This window comes from Ahaetulla prasina, chromosome 1 (genome assembly GCF_028640845.1).
Source record: "Ahaetulla prasina isolate Xishuangbanna chromosome 1, ASM2864084v1, whole genome shotgun sequence".
Taxonomy (NCBI): Eukaryota; Metazoa; Chordata; class Lepidosauria; order Squamata; family Colubridae; genus Ahaetulla; species Ahaetulla prasina.
In genome coordinates this window covers 20,923,283-20,950,463 of record NC_080539.1, presented here as the reverse complement: position 1 = coordinate 20,950,463, position 27,181 = coordinate 20,923,283, and the positions used below count along the sequence as shown (strand labels likewise).

General features: G+C 37.3%; 1 protein-coding gene across 2 annotated transcripts in view; it reads right to left on the bottom strand.

The window, feature by feature from the left end:
- The window catches only part of ANKFY1 (ankyrin repeat and FYVE domain containing 1), a 71,183-nt gene extending 52,324 nt beyond the window's left edge, over positions 1–18,859 (bottom strand). Inside the window, exons 1-2 of one of the 2 annotated variants that reach the window (XM_058164350.1) lie at positions 18,831–18,859; positions 2,929–3,121 (exon numbers count right to left, since the gene is read on the bottom strand). In XM_058164350.1, coding sequence (XP_058020333.1) covers positions 2,929–3,121; positions 18,831–18,840 — 203 coding nt within the window. In that variant the 5' untranslated portion in view covers positions 18,841–18,859. Of the gene's footprint in view, positions 1–2,928; positions 3,122–18,527; positions 18,797–18,830 lie in introns of those variants that run through there. The other variant, XM_058164351.1, reaches the window with a different exon arrangement.
- Between the last annotated feature and the right edge of the window lie 8,322 nt (positions 18,860–27,181).

Sequence of the window (27,181 nt, the reverse complement as noted above, 5' to 3'; positions counted from 1 at the left end):
TAGATGATTTGGTATTCTGCTAACCACAACATCAAATTGGAAGAAATCAGATGAGTCACAATGGGGACATAGTAAAATATGGGTGCTTTCCATGTACTTTGACCCAGTTTTCAAGTCTTTATAATGCCTGAGAACCCTAAAGCAATTTCTTCTTTCAGCATTTTTGAGACTGCTCAGAGACTGACAAAAAAATGTAGACAAAAAAAAAAAGAAAGAAAAAGAAAAAGGGATGTAGCTAAGATAATACTTCTCATTGCTTATTATTTGCAAGCACAAAACTAAGGGTTGAATCACCCATATAGAAGAAAAACATTGGGAAGTTGGGTAAAATTCCTTGCTCTATTCAGGAAAAAATATTTTAAAAGGCTGCATCTTCAGCTAATTCTGGCTATTTTTATTTGTTTGCAAATCTTAAAATAACAATATGATAACAATGAGCGTAACTATAAGTCATCACATCTTTTAAAGTAAAAATACTCTTAATTCATACACTCACTCACTCACACATACACACTTCTCTAAACACTTCTCACATATGCCATCAAATTTCAGCAGCAAGCCTTAAGCTTTTCAGTGGCACAATCCTTGACTCTGCTTATTCTCATGTGTGGAGTTCATTTTCAAGAATGCATCCCTCAAGAAAATACACCAAAATAATGCTCAGAACAGCTTGCTAAAGGATAATCCTCAGTCTTTTGAAAATATAGCTTGAATTTAATTCCACATCTTGAAACTCTAATGCACAAAAGCAACCTAGTTCTTGTGTATTTGGATCAAATTTATAAATTCTATTCAAATAATACATTATAGACTAGACTAGACTAGACTAGAATTTTATTGGCCAAATGTGATTGGACACACAAGAAATTTGTCTTGGTGCATATGCTCTCAGTGTACATAAAAGTAAAAATACGTTCATCAAGGTACAACATTTACAACACAATTGATGGTCAATATATCAATATAAATCATAAGGATTGCCAGCAACAAGTTATAGTCATACAGTCATAAGTGGAAAGAGATTGGTGATGGGAACTATGAGACAATTAATAGTAGTGCAAATTCAGTAAATAGTCTGACAGTGTTGATGGAATTATTTGTTTAGCAGAGTGATGGCCTTCGGGAAAAAACTGTTCTTGTGTCTAGTTGTTCTGGTGTGCAGTGCTCTATAGCGTCGTTTTGAGGGTAGGAGTTGAAACAGTTTATGTCCAGGATGTGAGGGATCTGCAAATATTTTCACGGCCCTCTTCTTGATTCGTGCAGTATACAGGTCCTCAACGGAAGGCAGATTGGTAGCCATTGTTTTTTCTGCAGTTCTAATTATCCTCTGAAGTCTGTGTCTGTCTTGTTGGGTTGCAGAACCGAACCAGACAGTTATAGAGGTGCAGATGACAGACTCAATTATTCCTCTGTAGAATTGGATCAGCAGCTCCTTGGGCAGTTTGAGCTCTCTGAGTTGGCGCAGAAAGAACATTCTCTGTTGTGCTTTTTTGATGACGTTTTTGATGTTGAGTGTCCATTTTAGGTCATGAGATATGGTAGAACCTAGAAATTTGAAGGTCTCTACTGTTGATACTGTGTCGTCTAGTATTGTGAGAGGTGGACGTATGGGAGGGTTTTTCCTAAAGTCTACCACCATTTCTACGGTTTTGTGTTCATTTTCACATACATCCTCCTTCACAGTTATATTTTATTAGTTGGTCTCCCTGTATTTAATCTAGTTCCTCTATGGTGGTCTAAAGGAAGAGTACACTCATAAATAGGGAGGAAAAACACCCAGTAAAAAGAAAAAGGCAGCTAGAAGCCCATAGTTGGCAATATATGCTTAATTAAAAGCTAAAATTAAGAAACTCTGCAGATTTAAATGTCAATGAGGACAAGAGATGGTATAAAGTTTAAAATTTAGACCATGGAGCCAAATCATATTAATTTGATTGCTGATTAACATTCAGAATCAGTCAACAAAACTTCTATTTAATCAACTGATAAACCAAAATGTACAATGGCTGTGTTCATATATAGTTAAATATCTGGTAGATAAATTCACAAAAAATACTAAGCTTAGTTAGTGATATCCTAACTAAACAAGGCAGTTGTTAAATGAGCCATGCCCGATTTTATGATCCTTTTTTATGACTCTAATGGCAGTTAAGTGAATCATTGCAGTTGTTATATGAATCATGTGATTGTTAAGCAAATCCAGTTTTCTCCATTGACTCTGATTAGTTGAGAAGGTCACAAATGGTGATCACATGACCCTGGGATGCTGCAATCATTGTAAATGCATGCCAGTTGCCAAAAACCTGACTTGATCATGGGCTGCTGCAATGGTCACAAATGTGAGGACCAGTTCTAACTCGTTTTTTTGAGTGCCACTGTAACTTCAAAGAGTTGCTAAATGAGAACTATCTGTAGCTTATCACTATAACAATTGCTTCACCTAATGAGAAAGAAATGGCTCTCAGTCTGTTACAATATATGGGCAAGAGAATGAGGTACAAAATTTGAACCTTGGGTATGCTGCAGCAGGCTTTCTGAATAGAAACAGAAGAAACAGAAATAAGGAATTAGAAATTAGGAGGATAGGATAGGATAGGATAGGATAGGATAGGATAGGATAGGATAGGATAGGATAGGATAGGATAGGGATGGGGACAGGATTCTTTATTGGCTAAGGTGTGATTGGACACAAGGAATTTGTCTCCAGTGCATAAGCTCCAGAGTAAATTCCTTGTGCATAAGCTAATTTAAAAGCTTCTCTATTACCTGTAATAAAAGCATCTTATCAGATCTGCACCTTGATTCTTTGGTTGCAAGACTTCTAATTTGAGTACTGGTTATAGCAAACCCTGATTGTGCTATTAGTAATAATGTTATACCATAGGAACCACCCATGGTCTCACTACCGTTTTGGGGGGAATCTCTTACCTATATTGCTCCTGCCCATACAATTCTGCCACAATGGTAAGCAGTCGACTGATGAAAGAGTCACTGGCATTCTCTTTGTTTGACTGAGCAGCTAGGAGGGTACATTTTCTCTCTGTTTCTGTCAGTTTTTTCTGCAATTTGACATATTCCTGACGGAGAAGCATCAAATGTTTTTCCAGTTTTGCCACCTCTTCTGCAAAAATAAGCACACAAAAACAACAAAAAACCATAACTGAATGGTACAACACATGACTTGCTTGAACAAGACCTCAGTTTAATAGCTAGATTGTTCTCCACTAGGACCAGTGAAAGGTAGACAATACTAGCAAGGCACGTGCAAACTAAGATAGCCATAATTATCCATGGGGGAAAAAAAACAACATTCACTGTCTGGCACTGCCATTTTTAGGACTGACCCAAATGATTCCAAAGATCATGGAAGTCTAACAATCCTTTGACATTCAGGTGACATGTTATGAAAAGAGGAAGAAATGTTTCCAACTTAAACCAAATTTTTCAACTATGAAGTCTCTGGTCTGTACAGACTGCATAGTCTGTGAGAGTGACTTTAAGTATCAGGTTATATTATCATTGTTGATCATGTAGTCAGCCAGATGTTTAGATTGGATCGAGTCCTTCCCAAGGACCTAGGATAAGCAAATGTTGTGTTTAATAATATTAAAGATGTCAATGCAGGATGTAAGCTGTTCCAAGTAAAACTGCCTTTTGCAATTAACTAAGGATAATTTTCCCGCCTTTTTCTTCTTTGTGCTGAGCATGCTGTTTGATTTACCTCATGATGTTCCTGACTATGTTCTCTGCTTTAAATATAAATGTAAAATATGTTTATTTATATAAAACTACTAGTTTGTATCAGTGTCTCCGACTTCGTTTGGACAGCTGCTGTGCAGTTCCTTGACAAGCACCTTAACCACTACACCAGACTGGCCTTTTATTATACCTACAATACTCCTAGCATTAGTGATAAAGAGAAATGGGTGATTCTCATTCTCAGCCAAAACATAAAACATAAAACAAAGTTTGTTTCAAAGTAGTACCATCAAATGCCTAAACAGACAAAATTGAGTGAATTCTATAGGTCTGTTCCTATGGATTTATTGATTTGCAACATTTCATTGTAATTCTAATCATCCCTACTTTGAGCAAATTATATTGAATACAATGGGATTGTCCTCTCAATAAGCATCCAAAGGATTACACTGTTAAAATACATAATCTCCCCTTCTTTTCCTAGCTAGTATCACATCTCCAAATTATCAGTCAACCCTCAAAATTAAGAATGTTGAAACCAAGAAATCAAGTAAGGATAATTCAAGGTTTCCGAAGAATCCTATCTGATAATCAGGAAACATTCTTCCTGTCAGATCAATGACAAGGTTTAAATTAAGGACATTCCATATGTAACTATATTTGTAGAAGACTCATAGTTCCAGGGAAGAACTTTGTTAGTTATAGAAGTAAAAAGCAGGACTGAATTCTATTGCAATTTCTCTCAATCTGGGACTATCTAAATATGTTAACAGTATAATTCCTACAATTCCAATTCAGCAAATTTCACATGTACTTCCAGTACTTCTTTAAAAAAAATATTATATCCCTAATAAAGCAATCACCTTCCCTATGAGAAAAGAGTACATCATTTGGAGTTTTTATACTACAAGTTACAGCATGTCATGAAAATGAAGATATGAGCCGAAATTATTTTCCCCCCTCTCCTGTTCAAATTTAGGATCACTCACTGAAATTAAATGTATTGTGATTCTAGACCAATAAAGGGAATTTTTCCTTCATAATATAAAAAATCCTGTGCTATTCAATGTAATGATGCCCTGCAATTTAGAAAGTTATAAAGGGCGACTAAGGCAAATTCATGTAAGGTTCAGATTAGCAACAATAACTAATCTGAATGGGTATATACGACCTCTTAAACTGCATATCTTAAATAGTTTCTATGAAGTGACAGAGAAGGGCAGTTATCTTTCTCATATCCGTGTCTGTGAATTTTCACAATGAATCCGATTTTGACAGAAAATGTTAGACTCAGTGGGTCTTTGGCCCGATTCTGTAATGTTCTTACTACTGCTTGCAGAAAAGCTGGGAAAATATGAACTTGCTACCTTTCAGAATGCCAAAGAAAAATATCAAACCTGAGAATCTTTTCAAAGGAAGAGGCCTTCTGGATCTTGAGGCATTGGCCTAATAATATAGAGTTCTGCATACAATTTCAGCCAACTGTTCAGCACACCAACCATGTGTGAGGGCAACTTAGTCAGGCTGCTCAGTTACTGAATCAATTTGCAGTATCTTACTATGGTAAAGCAATTTTTCTCTTACAAAACCCAACAGCAATTAACCATTTCTTTTCTATCAAGTCCTAGCCACAGCAAGCTTTTTTTTAAAAAAAACAACCCACAGATATAACATTAACTGTGTTTTGATGCAATGCACCAAAGATTGGGAAAACAGAATATTTCTTTTATGGTCTTTACATGAGTAACATAAAAACCATCAATATATATATAAAATCCTTTTACATAAAGAAAGAAAAATTGCATTACCACATAAACCATCTTACCAACTATCCAACCAACAGCCATCCAACCAACAATCCAACCAGCCATCCAACCAACCATCCAACCAACCATCCAAACAGCCATCCAAGCAGCCATCCAAGCAGCCATCCAAACAGCCATCCAACCAGCCATCCAAACAGCCACCCAACAATCCACCCAACCAGCCATCCAAACAACCATCCATCCAAACACCCAAACTAGCATCCAACCATCTATACAACCATCTATTGTCCACAACCCCAACCTACTAACACCCAAAACTAGGTATGCACGCCTTACCTCTTCAACACCAATCATATCAGATCTCAAATGCAAATTGATAAATGCAAGAAGCATAGTCAACAAATTACCTGAATTTATCCTCTTATTAAACAGTGGCACATTTGATATCATTTTGTTTGTGAAACATGGCTGAATTCATCCCTTCCTGACTCCATTATCTCAAACAAAGAATATCAAGTCTATCGATCAGATCGGGAAAACCAAGAGGTGGTGGAGTGGCTATCTTTTACAAAAGACACTGAATCTAAAAATATCCAAGTAGCACATAAACTCTCTCTTCCTGAAACTATAGTATGCGACCTATCCCTTGACACTACTCTTGATTCTTACTATGCTACAGAGCCCCGACTATGACATTACCCACGCAAATATGCTAACCTCAATGCTAACATGGACTACCTCTTGCCCATACCCTCTTATCTTCCTTGGTGACTTAAATCTACCTCTCATTAACTGGACAACCAATGAATGTTCAACTGACCCAATCCATACTACACTATACAACGCTGTTACAAACCTAGGTCTTGAACAACTTGTAACTAACAATACAAGACTCAACAACTGCCTTGACCTCATCTTCTGCAACAATCCAAACTCAATTTACGGAATACAAATTAAAGAACCTTTTTCAAACAGTGACCACTGCATGATTGATTTTCGTCTCAATATCGTCCATACTTAAATCGCAATAACACCAGAACTCCCAACTACAACTTCAAGAAAGCCAATTACGACCTTATAAACAACGATCTTTCACTTCTGAACTGGCAAAATCTGTTTGCAACCTGCAAAACCGCTGATGACCTCTATAGAATCTTCCTACTTGAAATCAATAGAGTCATTAAATTATATGTACCACGAATGACTACCATGTCCAAGAAAACAAACTACCCATATCAATAAAAAGCTTCAATCAAAAAAATCCTCTGGAAAAGAAACAAAAAGGCTATGTTACAAACTTCAGAAACCGTTACAGAAACATATGCAACCAAATTAAAACTGAATGCACAAATTACCACACCAAGCAAGAAGAAAACCTTCTACGCACAAATTCCAATCGTGCCTTTTATAATTTTGTCAACAGTAAACTTAAAGATTCAAGATCCATCCCACCACTAAAAGATTCTAACAACAAAGAATGCAATGACGAAACAGTCAAAGCAAACCTCTTCAACATTTTCTTTGGCTCAGTTTTTGTTAACTCCGATAACACATATCCAACATTCCACAAACGAACCAGCAATGACTATGATGATTTAACTCATATAGATTTCACAGAAGACAACGTTGGTAAAGCTCTTCACAACTTAAAACCATCGCTTTCTATTGGACCTGATGGTCTATGTGCATATTTCTTAAAAACTTTCCATTAATATAGCTGAACCCCTAAGTATTATCTTTGATAAAGCTTTCACTACCAGTTCTCTTCCCAAACTTTGGTCACTAGCCACAGTCATCCCCATCTTCAAAAGGAGACCCCAGCTTAGTCGAAAACTACAGACCGATCTCCCTTTGCTGCGTCACCTGCAAAGTCATGGAATCTATCATCAATCAATCCATTACCTCACACTTAGAAACTAACAACCTACTCTCCAACAAACAATTTGGTTTCAGGAAAAAGTTATCATGTAACTTACAACTTCTCCACTGCAAAAACATATGGACTTCAAATCTAGATCAAGGCAAATCAATAGATGCAATCTACATAGACTTCTGCAAAGCTTTTGACTCAGTAGTACACGATAAACTTCTCCTTAAACTAACATCCTATGGCATCTCAGGACCCCTCCACAAATGGATATCTGCTTTTCTGTCTAACAGACAACAAGTGGTCAAAATTGGCAATGCTTTATCAAATCCTGTTCCTGTCAAGAGTGGCGTTCCTCAAGGCAGCGTCCTTGGACCAACACTCTTTATTCTATACATTAATGATCTTTGTGACCATATCTCAAGTAATTGTGTTCTCTTTGCTGACGATGTCAAACTATTTAACACCACAGACAACACTTCTATCATTCAAAAGCGACCTTGACCATCTAACGCTTGGTCTAAAATTGGCAGCTCAAATTTCAACCAGCAAATGCTCAGTCTTACATATAGGAAAAAGAACTCTAAAACTAAGTACATACTAGATGGACATTACCTTACAGACGACCCCATCCCGTTAAAGACCTTGGAGTTTTCATGTCAAATGATCTAAGTGCCAAAGCCCACTGCAACTACATAGCAAAAAGCTCTAAGAGTTGTAAACCTAATTTTGTAGCTTCTTTTCCAAAACACAACACTACTAACCAGAGCATATAAAACATTTGCTAGACCAATTCTAGAATACAGCTCACCTGTTTGGAACCCTCACCACATCTCTGACATCAATACAATTGAGCGTGTCCAGAAATATTTTACAAGAAGAGTTCTCCATTCCTCTGAAAACAACAAAATACCTTATCCCACCAGACTTGAAATCCTAGGCTTAGAAAACTTGGAACTCCGTCGCCTTGACAAGACCTAAGTTTAACTCACAGAATCATCTATTGTAATGTCCTTCCTGTCAAAGACTACTTCAGCTTTAATTGCAATAATACAAGGGCAACCAATAGATTTAAACTTAATGTAAACCGCTTTAATCTAGATTGCAGAAAATATGACTTCTGCAACAGAATCATCAGTGCTTGGAATACTTTACCTGACTCTGTGGTCTCTTCCCATAATCCTAATAGCTTTAACCAAAAACTTTCTACTATTGACCTCACCCCATTCCTAAGAGGACCATAAGGGGCGTGCATAAGCGCACAAACGTGCCTACCGTTCCTGTCCTATTGTTTTTCTTTTCTTCTTCCTATATATGTTTATATGTGTATATACTATATAATCTTTTTGTATGATGTTGTGACAAAAATAAATAAATAAATAAATAAAAAATAAATAAACTCTAGTATTAGAAAATCTATAAAGGTAAAGGTAAAGGTTCCCCTCGCACATACATGCTAGTCATTGACGACTCTAGGGGGAAGTGCTCATCTCTGTTTCAAAGCCGAAGAGCCAGCCGAAGAGCCAGGCATGACTCAACACCAAAGGCGCATGGAACTCTGTTACCTTCCCACCAAACGTGGTCCCTATTTTTTCTACTTGCATTTTTACACGCTTTTGAAACTGCTAGGTTGGCAGAAGCTGGGACAAGTAACGGGAGCTCACCCTGTTACATGGCAGCACTAGGGATTTGAACCGCCGAGCTGCTGACCTTTCGATCAACAAGCTCAACGTCCCAGCCCGAGCCACTGGGTCCCTAAAAAATCTATATACAGCTCCAAAACTTCTGTAGGCCAATTCTTTCATTTTTAAATGTTATTTCTGAATTACTCAGTAAAAATCAAGGTCAATCAGTACAATGAAGGTAATGTATGATGCACAAACTTGTTGCAAAGTAGTAGCAACTTCCAATGTAGCAACTTTCCAATGTGTTCAGGAATCTGAATGAAATATGTGGTCTAGCATCGTTACTCAGTTTTGAGATTAAATTTCAAGTAAGAAAGTGGGGGGGAGGGAGGAATGCAATAAGACCTCCTTGGGCCAGCTCCAAGGAGAAAACCCTACAATAAAAATTAACAAATAAGACTTTCACACTCAGTGGATTCTATGTTCAACATTCAACAACAACTTTATTTCACATGTTAAATAAATCTTTAGCAATAACTGGAATCCCAGTTTAAGTTGTAACCAAACCATAGCCAGACATATCCATCTCAATGGATTGTACCTATCATACTAAGTCACAGTTTAAATTAGTCTTAGTCCTGTGCTTTGGGTAAATCCTTTACTGCAATTTATATAAGGGATCAGTGATATTTAAAGGAGATTGCTATAAGATATTGCACAAGCAAAGCTTAAGTATTGACATAGTCAATAAACCACAGGTTCAGCGTGTCATTTGAAGCCAGGCAATACAAGGTTTTTCCTTCCCTGGCTTTGCTTCTGTGAAATATCAAAGTGGTAAGCAGAATTTATAGGAACAGAAAAGAAAAGTTTGAAAACTAACCTAGTCCTAACATATCCTTAAATATGGTGAGTCACCCAGAGTCATCTGTAGGGGAGGTGAATGGCATAACAGAATAGAATAGAATTTTTATTGGCCCAGTGTGATTGGACACACAAGGAATTTGTCTTGGTGCATATGCTCTCAGTGTACATAAAAGAAAAGATACATTCATCAAGGTACAACATTTACAACACAATTGATGGTCAATATAGCAATATAAATCATAAGGATTGCCAGCAACAAAATTACAGTCATACAGTCATAAGTGGAAAGAGATTGGTGATGGGAACTATGAGAAGATTAATAGTAGTTATTAATAAATAACTACTTAATAAATAAGTAATTAATTAAATTTAATTAATTAATTAATTAATTTAATCACATTTCTATACCGCCCTATCTCCCAAGGGACTCAGGGTGGTTTACAGCCTATTAAAACACAAAATACAGAAATATAAATACAAAATAAAACATTAATTAAAAAACTTATTAAATAAGGCCGAATTTAAAATTTATAAATCAAGATAATAAAACCCCATTAAAAACTAAATTTAAAATTAAAATCCTAGCCCAGTCCTGCGCAAATAAATAGATGTGTCTTAAGCTCGGGGTGAAAGGTTCGAAGGTCGGGAAGTTGACGGAGTCCCGGGGGAAGTTCGTTCCAGAGGGTGGGAGCCCCCACAGAGAAGGCCCTTCCCCTGGGTGGCACCCCTAGGAGTCCCTCCCTGTGAGAGCGCACGGGTCGGTGGGAGGCAGTCGGTGGCAGCAGACGGTCCCGTAAGTAACCCGGCCCTAAGCCATGGAGCGCTTTGAAGATGGTTACCAAAACCTTGAAGCGCACCCGGAAAGCCACAGGTAGCCAGTGCAGTCTGCGCAGGAGTGGTGTCATATGGGAGCCACGAGGGGCTCCCTCTATCACCCGCGCAGCCGCATTCTGGACTAACTGGAGCTTCCGGGTGCTCCTCAAGGGAAGCCCCATGTAGAGGGCATTGCAGTAATCCAGGCGAGATGTCACGAGAGCATGAGTGACTGTGCATAGGGCATCCCGGTCTAGGAAGGGGCGCAACTGGCGAACCAGGCGAACCTGGTAAAAAGTTCTCCTGGAGACGGCCGTCAAATGGTCTTCAAAAGACAGCCATCCATCCAGGAGAACGCCCAAGTTGCGCAACCTTTCCATTGGGGCCAATGACTCGCCCCCAACAGTCAGCCGCGGCTGCAGCTGACTGTACTGGGGTGCCGGCATCCACAGCCACTCTGTCTTGGAGGGATTGAGCTTGAGCCTGTTTCTCCCCATCCAGACCCATACGGCCTCCAGACACCAGGACAGCACTTTGACAGCTTCGTTGGGGTGGCCCGGTGTGGAAAAGTACAGCTGAGTATCATCAGCATACAGTTGATACCTCACACTGAAACCACTGATGATCTCACCCAGCGGCTTCATATAGATGTTGAACAGGAGGGGCGAGAGAATCGACCCCTGCGGCACCCCACAAGTGAGGTGTCTCGGGGTTGACCTCTGCCCTCCTGTCAACACCGTCTGCGACCGGTCAGAGAGATAGGAGGAGAACCACCGATAAACGGTGCCTCCCACTCCCAATCCCTCCAACCGGTGCAGCAAGATACCATGGTCGATGGTATCAAAAGCTGCTGAGAGGTCTAATAGGACCAAGGCAGAGGAATAACCCCTATCCCTGGCCCTCCAGAGATCATCCACCAACGCGACCAAAGCCGTCTCCGTGCTGTATCTGGGCCGGAAGCCGGACTGGAACGGGTCTAGACAGACAGTTTCATCCAGGTACTGGGGTAATTGACGTGCCACCACACTCTCTACAACCTTCGCCACAAAGCGAAGGTTGGAGACCGGACGATAGTTACCTAAAACAGCCGGGTCCAGGGAAGGCTTCTTGAGGAGAGGCCTCACCACTACCTCTTTCAAGGCGGCAGGGAAGACCCCCTCCAGCAAAGAAGCATTAGTAATCCCCTGGAGCCAGCCTCGTGTCACCTCCTGCGTGGCCAGTACCAGCCAGGAGGGGCACGGGTCCAGTAAACATGTGGTGGCATTCAACCTCCGCAGCAACCTGTCCATGTCCTCAGGAGCCACAGGGTCAAATTCATCCCAAACAGTCTCAACAAGACAGCTCTCTGACCTCTCACCTGGATCCACCCAATTTTGATCCAGACCATCCCGAAGCTGAACGATTTTATCGTATAGATAACCACTAAACTCCTCGGCACGTCCCTGCAACGGGTCATCCCGCTCCCCCTGTTGAAGGAGAGAGCGTGTCACCCGAAACAGGGCGGCTGGGCGATTATCTGCCGACGCAATGAGGGAGGAGACGTAACCACGTCTCGCTTCCCTCAATGCCACTAGGTAGGTCCTGGTATATGACCTAACTAGTGTCCGATCAGCCTCCGAACGACTGGATCTCCAGGAACTCTCTAGGCGTCTTCTCCGTCTTTATTTAAATAAAATTAAATAAGTAATTAAATAAATAAGTAATTAATAAAAATGTAATAAATGTAAAAATGTAACAGGGGCCTCTGATGGCTCAACAGACTAATGCAGTCTGTTATTAACAGCAGCTGCTTGCAATTACTGCAGGTTCTAGTCCCACCAGGCCCAAGGTTGACTCAGCCTTCCATCCTTTATAAGGTAGGTAAAATGAGGACCCAGATTGTTGGGGGCAATAAGTTGACTTTGTATATAATATACAAATAGATGAAGACTATTGCTTGACATAGTGTAAGCCGCCCTGAGTCTTCGGAGAAGGGCGGGATATAAACGCATATATAAATAAATAAATAAATAAATAAATAAATAAATAAATAAATAAATAAATAAATAAATAAATAAATAAATAAAAGCAGGTAAGTCAGTCTGATCTAGTGGTTCTCCACCTGTGGTCTGTGGACCCCTGGACTGTCACAGAGGTTTCGCGAAAGGCTTGAAGTGTTATGATTTAAATCTTAAGTTTTGGGGTTCCGTGGCTATGGTCTGTGGCCATAAAAGGTATTTAAAGGGGTCTGTGGTGAAGAAAAGATTAAATGGGTTAAGGCACAGGGCTAGAGGATAACTTCTAGTCTTGTCTTAGATATCAAAGTTGACTGGGTGACTTTAGGCCACTTACTCTCTCTCTCAGCTCACAGGGTTGCTGCTGTGGGGAAAATAGGAGAAAGGAGTTTTGTTTGCTGCCTTTGAGTTATCTATAAAAATAATAAACGAGGGAAACTAATGAAAAAATTAAACATTTTAGTAAGCTTTCTTCATTAGTGGTCTCTGAATGACATATATGTTCAACAGTAGTTTATGAGTAAGAAGGGGCCAGATAAGTCATTGAGTTCAGCTCCATACTCAGTTTAAACTAAGCATCCTCAAATTTTAATGTCTGACTAACACACCAAGTCTAGGAAAGCTTTCTTTCTCCTTTGATAATAGCCATAACTGCCCTTTTTGTTAGAATTGTTTTCCTAATATTCACCTGGAATCTGTCTGCATCGTTTATATTCGACACCAGAAAATAACAGATAATAGAACTTAGTCTTTTTCTATCTAACATTTGTTTAGGTACTTGAAGAATGCTACAGTAAAGAAAAACAACTCTTATCATTTTCCTCAAAGTTAAATATGCCCAATTGTCTCAATATTTTCTTGTTCCCAGTTCCTCGATTATCATTTCTGTGTCTTTCTTTGCATCTGCTCCAGTTTGCCTGAATCCTTCTTAACATAATACTCAACATGAGATTAGATCAACAGACAATAAAAATATCAAACAGAAACATTTTTCTTCTAGCAAGGCTGGTTGGACTTCAACTACATGATTCTTACAAATATTTCAACTTAAACAGATACCGACATTCTTACAAATGCAACAAGAACCAAATTCCTATCTGGGTGACAGAAGGGGGTGGAAAAATCAATTATGCCTCTGAAGCAAAATGTTATTAATTGCCAAAATTTTCATACTGACATGCTGCAAACACAGCTATGAACTCTGTGAGAAAATCAAGTTCTCTTCCTTCAGATATTAAAGGTTACAGTATTGATCAGAGAACTTTTATTGAATAATGAATTAGCTTTACATTTAATACTTTTTATCTGCACAATTTCTTGATCTAGCTACAAAGGAAATTCAGTCTACTTATTCAAGCTTTTAAGGAACAAATAAAGTTAATTCAACTGACTGCAATTCCATATTTTAAGCTCCCCGGCTTTTCCCCAAATCAATTATTGTATCGTGTAAGCATCCCCTAAATTCCCACCCTGTCCTGAAAAAAATATGAAAAGGGCAATCTTACACTTATTTATTTTTAAACTGTATTTTATCTCTAGGAGTTTCAAATGGCCTTGCAAAAAATAAAAAATAAATACACCTTTGCACTTTACCAGAACAGAAAATTTATGTGCAAATTAAAAATCACAAGCCAACAATAATCTAAATATAATTTTAGATTATTAAAGCAGTTTATTCAAATTACAAATTGAATGGCTCCCTAATGAAGTAGGGGGAAGGAAACTGCAGTGGCTTGGAGCCCTACAAAACAATATTTCTCTGTTCCTCTGGACATTGTTCACTAACAAGCTAAAAAAACATTACAGCTACACAAAGACCCAAATTCATTGGAAAAATTTATCAGTTACTACTTATTTACATAAACTACTACTGAAATAAGTTACAACTATAAAATACAAAAAAAAGCCTGTGGATTTTCAGAAAATGAGTTTTCATTTATGTAAAGCCATCTTTCCCAATCTGGTATCTTCCAGATGTGCTTAAATTACAACTTTGAGACTATCCCCAACCTTTGGCCCTATTAGCTGGGGAATTTCTCAAGCTGCAGCCCCAATACAAATTGTCCTACATTTAACCCAGGATTATCTAAAACACTTTGTTAAAGAGAAATACAGATGTTGCAGTTTTATTAAACTTTACTAACTCAAATATTTGCTCAAAGTATACTGGATGCACTTTATTTAATTGTTGCATATATAGATATATCCTTGCAACAATTAACTATCCCTTTTTTCCTGTTTGCTTATACTTTAAAGTGTTTAATTTAAAAAAAAGAAACAAGATAAATATAAAAATGTTTAACAAACAATTCTTACATGGTGGAATGCACAACTCATGTTATGTTTCCCCCATCCCTCTAACATACTAAACACAAATTTTAAAAAGCCCATAAAGACCTATAAAGATTTTGGCCTCTATGATTAGCATATAAACCTAAACAGATTCTTCCATTGCTGCCCTGCTTACTGTATTTGATACTGTGCAGTGATAATGCAACATTTTATTGTGTAAGCCTCTAACTTTTGAAACTCCCACCTTCAGAACCCCTTATTATTTAGAAATATAATTAACTTCTTTTATAATTTTAAAACACTTTCAGGTATTCTACTTATTGTTTGCCATATACATGGTTTGATTTTTTTAAAAGGCTTATATACATACTTTTATGGACATCTGTAGATAGACACAAGCTATTTCTTAGGAAAAACAAGCTAAATCAGATTTTAAAATCTCAATAATACCTTTTAATGTAAGGCATCAAATTGATGGAAATTATTAGTTTTATACTGTGCACAGTATTTGTATTATTTTTCTTTTAGGAATCCAGTGTATCATTTCTAGATGCTCAGGAAGCTGCGATTTTCCAAGCCTAGATTTAGCTGCCAAAAATGACAGAATTTAACTATTCTTCAGCCATAGAGACATATTCAACATTCAACAGCTACTGTTTGGAAAGCACAAGTAATTCTACACAATTATATACTATTATTCTTTTAGTTGTTAATCAAATATATGTTTAATTGACTGGCTGAACTCTGAAGCCTTATTTTTCACATAACTTCTTTCAAGAACTGCCAGCAGCTTATTTTTTAAAGAGGCATTGCCCTTAATTGCATAATAGGAAATGCCTTTTCTAAGATGATGACATGCATACTGCATATTATTTAAATATAAGCTGCATATACTTTTACTTCATAATTTTTATTCACTGCAATTTTATTTAAATCTGATAAAATAAACACAAATAATTTAATAAAATATAACAGAGCTTTAGTTGTAAAACCATGCCTCGGAGAATTAAGTTTCATTTAATTTTGCAAACCTCCCCTACAGTAACATTTCTGCTGTGCTGTCTTATCTACCAAACTTCTGCACAGGAAACAAGCACACTACAAAGTAATGCAGAAGAGGAAAAGAATCTGAACAAGTTGGTCATCTTCCAGTGAAATTCTAGATGTCTTCCTTTCCTTGAACAATGTTTTCTTAAAAAGAAAAACAGAGAACACAGATTTCTGGCAGGAGGAGGAAGTCAAAATCTGTAAAATCATCAACCTACTGACAACTGCTTCTGTACTGTTTTCACATTTGCTTTCAAAAAATATTTAAGATTTCAGGAGAATGGACTATAAGTATTTTAAATTAGTAAAGTTTCCTATATAAGAACATAAAGGATTAGAATAACAGTTTACCTGCAATTTAAAGGTTATAAAATACATTCATTCTATTCTAAACTAGCTTGTGTTTATTTCTGTATGTTCTTTCAACATGGAAGTTACACTTATAACTGTAAAGCAGAGTGGGCAAAATGAACAATGAGTCAAAATTTATTGAGAATGGATTAATGCATGACATCATAACTGGTTTTCAAATAGATCAGCATTACAATAATTTTGTCTCAGGGCTGAATCCATTGAGAATATACATTCTAAAGAGAACAATTACTTTTCAGTATTTAATTACTGTTCAGTACCCTGTCTTATTCAGAATTAAGGCAATCAAGAACCAATGTAGAATAGTTAATTCAAATTCTTACTCATTTAGGAAACCTTTTCATTTATCTTGCTCAAAACACTTTCTTTCATTTCATTCAGAAATGGGCACAAAGGTGCAATTTCTGTATAATGGTAGGAAGCATCAAGCAATCACATTAAGCCAAATACTTTATTGGGCTGGGCATTCATGTTATGTGAATTTAATAACTGTATTTTATTAACCTAGATTTAGATTTAAGCATCTTGGCTGGCTCCCTTGGCCAAGAAATGGAGATGAGCACCATGCCCCAGACATAACTGACAGGAAAACCTTTACCTTTTTATAATAATCATCGGTGCCCTTTTAGAATAGAATAGAATTTTATTGGCCAAGTGTGATTGGACACACAAGGAATTTGTCTTGGTGCATATGCTCTCAGTGTACATAAAAGAAAAGATACGTTCATCAAGGTACAACATTTACAACACAATTGATTTTTAGACCAACAACCCCTTACTGCTTCTTTCATAGGTATTATACACTAACTAGATTCAACATCTGGTTAGTTTGACTTTAGCTTACAATGTAGCTTGTAAATTATGAATTAGGCTTATTCAGCTGAGTCTGACCACTTGTTCAACAAACTAATTAAAACTGTGATATAGCATAACATAGAAACCATGATATAATGTGATATGTGAATTCAGCCTACTGTGAATGCTGTATAACCATTTAAAACAACCTTGGGTCTTAAAATTTCATCATCAGCCTATCCTTTTGGGGACTTCAGGGAAGAAACAATAATCCTACAACAAGCACTATAAAAGGATGAAAGTTTCATAACCATTGCTGCTTCACAGACTAGAGTGGAATCTGAAACATGTATAAATATGTGAGAAGATCACTGATATGAGATAAACAGAAAAGTTTTTGCCTGCAGATATGGAGAATCCATGTAAGCAACAGGAAGGGCCAAACAGTAAGGTCATCCTCAGTAGAAAGTTCATATTTAATCCCTAATAATTTCAGTCAAAACCAGGAAAGACCTTTTGGGACATTGATGACCAATAGTCCACCATTGAAAATTAGGACTAAGAAATCTATGGGTTCCCAGATATTGTTGGATTAATCTCCGACTTCAGAGGAAGTCCTAGGTTTAGATAAAATCCCTGGTATGCCACTTTAATAATTAGGTCAAAGATAATGGGAAAGAAACTTAAGGGCATTTCAATTCAAGCAAACCTGAGCTAAAAATACTAACAGCCTGGATTACTGTTAAACAGTTTCTTAGGGAAGGGCTCTCCTTGCAAAAAAATTAATTCTCCATTCTCTCAATATCAGAGCAAGTTTGGTGCAGTAGTTAAGGTGTCAGGTTAGAAACTGGAGGACCCTAAATTCAAGTCCCACCCTAGGCACAAAGCCAACCAAGTGATCTTGGGCTAGTCACTCACTCTTAGCCCTAGGAAACAGGCAATGCCAAACCACTTTTGAAAGAAACCTTGCTAAGGAAATTGTAACTAGGAGTGAAAAACTGTGTGTAAGACACCCAACCCCCCAAAATACCCCACTCCTCTCTCAGATAGAAACCCTAACATTCAACAAATCACTGCCAGCCAATACGCAGCTTCGCTAATCAATCACCAGAGTTAAATAAAGCAAATTAAGTGCCTGTAGTGGGCCGTAAAACATTAACAGGTGTTTCAGGCACAGCCCACCCCCAGATAAGGCAGAGGAGCTATAATCCAACCTGAGAGCATCCCACTGAGAAGAAAGGTGTTTTAAAGCATCTTATTTCAGAAAAATACACTGGCTTTTTTTTTTACCGCCTCCTCTCTCCCACCCTTCCTCCTCCCCACTATCCAATCCCAGACAGAGACCCTCCCTCTTTAGCCCAGGTTTTTCTAGCCTGCCGGCGTGATATTACACCTCTCATCTTCCTCCGCCGGAAAAGCCAAAGGATCGCTTTCGTTACGAGCGATGGGAGTTGTAGTCCGACCAGCTTTTAGTCAGAGGGGGAAAGGTTTGTTCCTTGCCAGGGAACGCCCCCTGGTTCACACCAAAATAACAGATGACCCCTGTCGATAACGCGCCTTCAGCCTCTCCTCTTCCTTTTCGGTCTTTTCTCGACAAACCCCGAAAGAAATGCTCCACCCCGTATAAAACCGCCTCAGGGCGAATCCACTCTCCTGCTCAAGTTGCAGCTACTGCCGCCACCCCCGTCTCGCTTACCTTCCGCCATGTTGGCCTCCGCCGTTTCTCGGACAGAGCTCTCGCGATATCTGAGCTTGAGGGCGGAGTGGCGACGGCCAAGGAGCAAAGGAGTCAAGGCGATCGAGTGCGCAAGCGCGTTCAGGGTCAACAGTCTGCAGGCTGTGGACCTCGTGGAAGCTCGTATTTAGCGGGCTGTTCCTTAGGTTTCTTTTTTATTTTTGTTTTCATTTTCTTTTGGAATGGGTCTAACGCCGTTGTCTAATTCTTATAACTTTTAGAAGCCGAAGGCACGGTATTTTTACGCATACATAGAGTCCAGCTTGCTAAATGAAATGGGATCACTTTTCCCTAAAACGAAATAATTTTTTTGAGCGCATGTTGAATTTCTCTTTTTTTCTTAAGCAGAACGAAGACTTAAGAACCTTAGTGATAGTGCTTCTGAGGCTTTTTCTAAGATCAACGTAATTGAAGCCTCTCTTAACATTTGTGGCATTTTTCTTTTTCACCATTATGTTTTGTTTTTATATTTTTAAGGACTACAAGACAACTGCAACAGTTCAACTTCGTTTTCCCTAATGAGGGTTTTTGTAAAAGAGCGCAAAGCATCTTTGAACAAATAATTTCCCACCCCACCCACTCCCCATTTTCTACCTTTAGGATTTTTCTGATGAATAATATTAAAATATTTTTTTAATTTGTTTAATTTATTTTAAAACGTATTGGCTGCATCTTAACCACAAAGATAAAACTGTACAAAACCTGTAGATATAAATAAAATCCTATAAATATCCAAATATTAAAAATATTTGCTTTTTGACAGAAAGCAACTTGGGGGGAAAAAACCTATAAAAACTTACAAAACCTTTTCAGCCTGTGCAGAATATAAAGATTTATACTGTACGCAGTTTACTTTTTCTAGAATAATAACTACAAGTGGTTAAAATCCCATTTCAATTAAGCCAAGAAAATTTTCAGCCAGTCATAACTATAACTCTGACTCAGGCCATATTACAACTTATCAAGCAGGGGTGGGATCCTACTGCTTGAACAACTGGTTCGCTGAGAGGGCTCATCCCACCACTGATGTTAAGCCATAATATAGTTTAGCATTGAATGGATAAGATACTACTCCCAATACATCTAGTTACACGTTATATACAAAGCTAATAAGTGATGGATAGTTCTATCTCTGGTTGGTTTAGCACAGCCTCAATCTAGTGCCTACCACATAGTCTGGGATTCTTCTGAAATTTACAAGTTCCCTCCCCGTCCAATAATGAATTAAAATTAATTGTATATCACAGAATTCTTCCTGGGGAAGATGGGGAGGAAAAGGTGGGCTATAAATCTTAACAAAAAGTAAATATCAACTTCAGTAAGAGTGGAATGTTTTAAGACAATACGGTTTCAATTTGGAATGGGGGGGGGCGCTGTAAGGCCATTTTACCGTAGATGTTGAGACGCTATTGGCATGTCCAACAGTAAAGGATGAAGGGAACTGTAGAAATAAAAGGGAGGAAGCATATTTGAGGTAATTGTATTCTTCTAAATGAATATTAAAAGCTCCCTTTATATTTTATGTGTTCATATACCATATCAAATCATAAAATAGTTTTTAATTTTATTAATTTGACAAGTATTTATGCCACTTAACTCCCAACTGACTTTGAATAGCTTACAATTACCATATTTGGCTTAACTCATACAAACTCAGTTGTTAATCATATGTCAAACAGTTTATGGGTTTATGTGATGTGAGATCTCAGCCAGTTATGATTTATTCAACAAGCATAGTTAAGGAAATAATTGTTTGGTGCAGGTATAAACGACCCTCAGCTTTTTTTTTACAGTAATATTTTCATATCATAGTACTTAAATTTTGCAAAAGTCAATATTTTCAGAAGCGTACCTTTGTGTTGCTGGAACAAGTTGAGTGCTTTAAGCTGTTACTGTTATTGTTGGGAAAAATAGGAGGAGGAAGTACTATTTATGCCATCTATGCCATTTATATAAATCGCTGATTTTACCAACCACTTTTCTTACAGCCTTTGAAGGTCAAAAATAATAATAGTAATAAGTATGGGCTTTCTCTGCTCTGAATTGAATGCAACATGTGAATTAAGACACTGCCCTGGTTTATATATTGTATTATATTATGGACCACATGGTTTATTTAATCATTGTGCAATAAATAAGTCACAATTCCTCATAGAGGGTTCACTTAACATACCAATCAAGTTATTTTGATACAGTGTTTTGGTGGCCAAGCTCCTGAATCAACAGTCTGTCTAGCCTGGTATTTTCTCTATTCTAATTGCCAGTAGTTTTTTCACAGCTCCCCTAAATTGAGACCCTTTAAACTGTAGATAATAATGATTCAGTTTGTGAGCATGCATAAAACATAACAGCCCAGCAGAATCAAACCTATTGGCAGATTTTGTCCAAATTCTATGTAGCCACTGGGAGCAGTTTGGAAATTCAGAAGTCTGGACTTTAGGGTAGTGGTGAAATTCAATTTTTTTTACTACCAGTTCTATGGGTGTGGCTTGATGGGCGTGGTGTGGCTTGGTGGACATGGCTTGGTGGGTGTGGCAGGGGAAGGATACTGTAAAATCTCCATTCCCACCCCACTCCAGGGGAAGGATACTGCAAAATCCCCATTCCCCCCACTCCTGGGGGAAGGATATTCCAAAACCTCCATTTCCACCCCACTCGGGGGCCAGCCAGAGGTGTTATTTGCCGGTTCTCCAAACTATTCAAAATTTCCACTATGGGTTCTCCGAACTGCTCAGAATTTCCACTACCAGTTCTCCAGAATCTGTCAGAACCTGCTGGATTTCACCCCTGCTTCAGGATAGTCCCAGAGGTGGGCTGCTGCCACCCTGCAACCTGCATAGTTGAGACCCCTGGGTAGGCCAGCCCACCTGCCTCGGCACTATTCCGTCCTATATTGCTGTGTTTTTGAAGCCGCTTGCATGCACGGAAGGCACGCAAGGCTTATATTTTTGGTGCTGGGAGAACCGGTTGTTACAACCGGCAGCAGCCCACCACTGCGTAGTCCCCATGTGTAGTATTGTAAGTTCCAGAAGACCCTGCAGCCAAGAGGAAGCCCTGAAAGAACAGGAAGAAACATTGAGAACTGTGATTGGCTGTAAAGCACTGTGAAGCGGTATAAAAGTCTAAGGACTATTGCTGTCATGGTCATTTGTGATATATATCTATTCATTATGCGCCATTAAGTCAATGTAGACTCTTAGTGACCATATAGATTGTCTCCATAGCAATCTTTTCCCTAAACTGATCCTTCAGGTCTTCCAAGGGTGCATCTGTGTGTGTCTGTGTGTATTTAAATAGTGTTTGCATATTTATAGTTAAAGAATGGTATGTTTTAATTGACTCTGGAGTCTGTATTAAAAGTCCATTAAGGAAGAACACAGCCATTGGCAACAAACATTATGTTATGACAATTATGTTAAGTGTGGCTCACTGGTCTTGTTTAAAGAGCTGATGGCAAACAAAGCTGTGGTATAGAAGTACCATTTTATCCCAGCATTATTTTGCATCCATGCAAAGTGTATTAATTTTGTTAAATTAGAGGCCATAAAAAGTTTGTGGCAAACTGAATTGACACCAGAATCTCACCATTTGACAACCTCTGTAAGGTATCATAGTTGTTACAAATTCTGTAACATTTGGGCACTCACCTATCTGGACTATCTATAGATTCTTTCTTGCAAATATTTCCTGATTTTGTCTACACAGGAACTGTTGAAAGCTCTGTGATAAACTGACAGCAGCTTTTGAGAAATTCTATAAAACAGGACTTTATTTAACTAAACAAATGCCATTTTTGACTTGATGGTATTGTTATGCTGAGACATCATCTCAGCTGAAGCAGTTAAACCTGATCCAAAAATGGTGGAAGTTTTTTTTATAAGCCCAACATCATAGAATCTGATTAGCTACATGTTTAAGCCACCTGTAGCCATATTACAGCATGAAATTTATTAATTAAATTAATTATGCAGTTATTTTGGAAGTATTATGCCTGTGGAGTACAACAGGAGTCCCTTGGCTCTTATCTGCAGCAGATAACTGCAGTTCAGCTGCAGAAGCATGAATTAGCTAAAAAAAAAAAACTTATCTTAATAAGGCTTATTATTATCTGAATGCACCAACTTTTGTGGTGACTGATGCCAGTTTTGTGAGATTTGGTATCATCTTATACAGACTCAGAAAGAGAGATCAGACAAGTCTGTAGTACATGCTTAGTTGTTCACTTTTCTTTCTAGAGTAAAGGTATTCCTAGATTGAATGTATAACTTTGCGGGTTTTGTGAGCTACAGAATATTTTAATAACTGTAAAGATATTTAATTGTGTTATTCAAAGATCACAAACTATTCATTAATCACACTTTTGTCCCCTTGCATGCAGGGTGCTTGGAATTGCCCACAAGTAGGAACATAGACTCATACACTTTGGATGTTTTCTAGTTGAACCTTCAAAATTAATCCCAAATTCTTGCGAATGGTCCAGTGGGGTACCATGATTGACGCCATCAAACACAGAGCTGACAAAAGGGGCCAGGAAGATCAGTAATCCTCCCATCTAAGTCACAACAATCATAAACAAAGCTACTACTAATCAGCAACAAGAAAAGTTTTACAAAATGTTACATGAGAGGTTGACCCTCTGGGATTATAGTTCGTTTATTTTATTAGGAGACTGGAATGGAGTAATTGATACAAGAAGGGATAAGAGAACCTCCTCCAAGAAGATACCTATACATGCAAAATTACCAAAATCCTTTTTTGAAATGATGGAAGACTTTGAGTTTAGAGATATATGGAGGTTACGGAATCCAGATGAGAGAGATTTTACTTTTTTTTCTGATAGGCATCAATCTTTTTCACGCATTGATTTTATTTTAATTTCTAATGACTTGCTTTCTAGGGTGAAGAAAACGAAGATATTTCCGAGGTGTTTAACTGACCATAGCCCAGTATGGATGGAATTATTACAAGGGAAAAAAGGTGGTAGAACATGGAGGTTGAATGAAAATCTGTTTAGATATGAGGATAATGTAACTTATTGTAAGAAACAGTTAAAAGAATTTTTTGATTTTAATATGTACAAAGGGACACCTATAGGAACTGTGTGGGAAGCGAGCAAAGCGTTTATTAGAGGATATTGATTTATTTGGACAACAGGCAAAGGAATAATAAACAAAGGCAGCGTAGATATTTGGAAGAAGAAATTCAAAGGAAGCAACAGTTATTAATTCAAAACCCACAAGATCATAAACTTAAAGAGGCTATAAAAATATTACAGAGTCAATTTAATATGTTAATGGCAGACCAGGTGGCAACGAATATACAATATGCTAAACATAATACCTTTTGTAATGCAAATAAACCTGGGAGATGGTTGGCATATAATTTAAGGAAGAAACAGAAAGCACGTGTCATACAAAAAATAGAATATAAAGGTAAAGAGATATACCAACAGGATAAAATTAAAAGGGCATTCTCAGAATTTTATACTGCACTATATGCAAAAGACAAAATATTGGATAGGGACATTTATGATTATTTGAAAGATTATAAGGTGAATATTCTAACATTAGAACAGAGGAGGAGCTGAACCGGCCGATAGCTACTGGAGAAATAGTGGAGGCAATTAAACAATTAAAATGGGAAAACCCTGGTACAGATGGTCTTACAGCAACTTATTATAAAAAACACAGGATGAAATATTAGGCCCACTTAAAGAATTATTTAATCAGATACAATTAGGGTGGGAATACCCCGTCATGGAAAACATCTTTTATTTCACTGATACCGAAGAGGAGCAAGACTGCTCTAAACCTGGTAACTATAGGCCGATTTCACTTTTAAATAATGATTATAAGATTTTTGTAAAAATAATAGCAAATAGATTAATGTTAGTTTTACAACAAAGAATTCATACTGATCAATCTGGTTTTATAAAAGGGAGGCAGATGAGGAATAATGTTAGACAGATTATTAATATATTGGAATATTTGGAAAAGAAGAATACTTCAGCGGCACTTATTTTTTTGGATGCAGAGAAAGCCTTTGATCGATTGCATTGGGATTTTTTATTTAAATTAATAGAAAATGCAATTTGGAGACTGTTTTATTAGAATAATTAAAGCGATTTATGGAGAGCAAACAGCACAGATTATAGTAAATGGTAGTTTGACAGAAGTTATTAAGATTGCGAAAGGAACAAGACAGGGATGTCCCTTATCACCATTATTGTTTGTTTTGACTCTGGAACCATTATTAGATAAAATACGAGAATTAATGAAAATAGAGGAATTAAGATTAGACAATATGAGTACAAAGTTAGAGCTTTTGCAGATGATGTAGTGGTTACGTTAACGAATCCTATAAATTCAAGTAGATTTTTGTTGGAAGTAATTGATAAATATGGAAAGGTATCAGGATTTAAAATAAATCAGAATAAAACAAAAGTGATAATTAAAAATATGTCTATACAACAGAAACAAAAACTAGAGGAAATGACAGGATTTGAGGTAGTAAAAAAGGTTAAATATTTAGGGTCTATATTAGCTCATCGAACAAGAAACTTTATAAGAATAATTATGACTTGCTATGGCAAAAAGTTCAGAATGATATGAGTGGCTGGAAGAAATTGCAGTTATCCCTATTGGGAAGGATTGCGGCTATTAAAATGAATGTGTTACCTAGATTTTTGTTTCTGTTCCAGATGATACCTATAATTAAAAAGGATAAAAATTTGGAAGATTGGCAGAGTGGGATTAATAAATTTATATGGCAGGGTAAAAGGCGAGGTTAAAATGAAAATAATACAGGATTCACGGGAAAGAGGTGGTTTAAGAATGCCTAACTTTAAACTATATTATGAAGCAGTAACCCTTTCAGTAATAAGTGACTGGTTTAACTTAACAGAGGAAAGAATTTTGAATATAGAAGGTTATGACTTGTTATATGGATGGCATGCATTTATTTTATGGAAAAAAGTGGATAGGGCTTTTAAGAATCATGTGTTGAGAAGTGCTCTTTATGGTCTGGAATAAATATTCCTATAAATTAGATTACAAGATTCCTATATGAGCCCAAGACATGCAATAGAGAATATAAATATAGAACAGAAACAGGAAATGATTACATATAAAGAACTTTTGTATGCTGAAGGAGGTAGATTGCAATTAAAATCATTACAGGTATTAAATGAAGAAGGGAGGAATTATACTTGGTTTCAATATGGGCAAATAAGTGCTAGATGGAAAGAAGATCAAAAAATTGGTATAATGCAAAGGAGGAAAATTTAATAAAGCAAATTAGAAATCAGACCCAGGAGCATATAAAGAGATTGTATAATGTGTTGCTTGAAATAGATTCGGAAAAGGATTTGGTAAAGGATTGTATGATAAAATGGGCACAGAATATTCAGGAACCAATAATGTTGGAAACATGGGAGAAAATCTGGGTTAGAAATGTTAAGTTTACACAAGCACAGAATTTAAGGGAAAATTTTTATAAGATGTTTTATAGATGGCATTTAGATCCCAAAAAATTATCATGTATGTATCCTAATATCCAAGCGAAATGTTGGAGGTGTGATTGTGATGATGCTACATATTTTCATATTTGGTGGACTTGCAAGAAAATTAAGGTCTTTTGGATAAGAATTTGGTGGATTATTCAAAATGTACTGAAGAAGAAGATAAAGTTCCTGCCACAATTTTTCCTTTTGGGAATTATAATGGATTGTACAGGGATTGAGACTAAATTGATTTTGAATTTAATAACAGCAGCAAGACTGTTGATTGGACAATACTGGAAGAAGAAGAGATACCTACAATAGAAGAATGGATATTGAAAGTTATTAATTTGGCTGAGATGGCTAAAATCTCAGCGTTTTTAAAAGACAATACGCAGGAAAGATATTTAATTGAATGGAAAAAATGGATTGATTATCTACAAAACAGATATCAGATTAAGAAATATCAGATTGCCTTTGAATAATTAGAAAGTTATTTTATGTAATGGGGAGGGGGCTGGGAGACGAAAAGCTTTGGATGTGGTTATTTGGATTGGACTTTACCTTGTGATTGACCCGGGAAGCCGGGGGGTGGGGGAGGGAGGGGGGTGTTTTGTTTTGTTTTGGGAGGGAGGGGGAAAAAAGGGGGAAAAATGTTTTTGTTTTTTTTAAAACTCTTTCAATAAAAAAAAAAAATAAAAAAAAATAAACAAAGCTACTACTGTTAGATTTCCAGATCTGAATTCTGACTGAAAAGGAATGATTAATTCTAGGAAAGGGTGATTAATTCTAGGAACCCATATAATTGACCTTT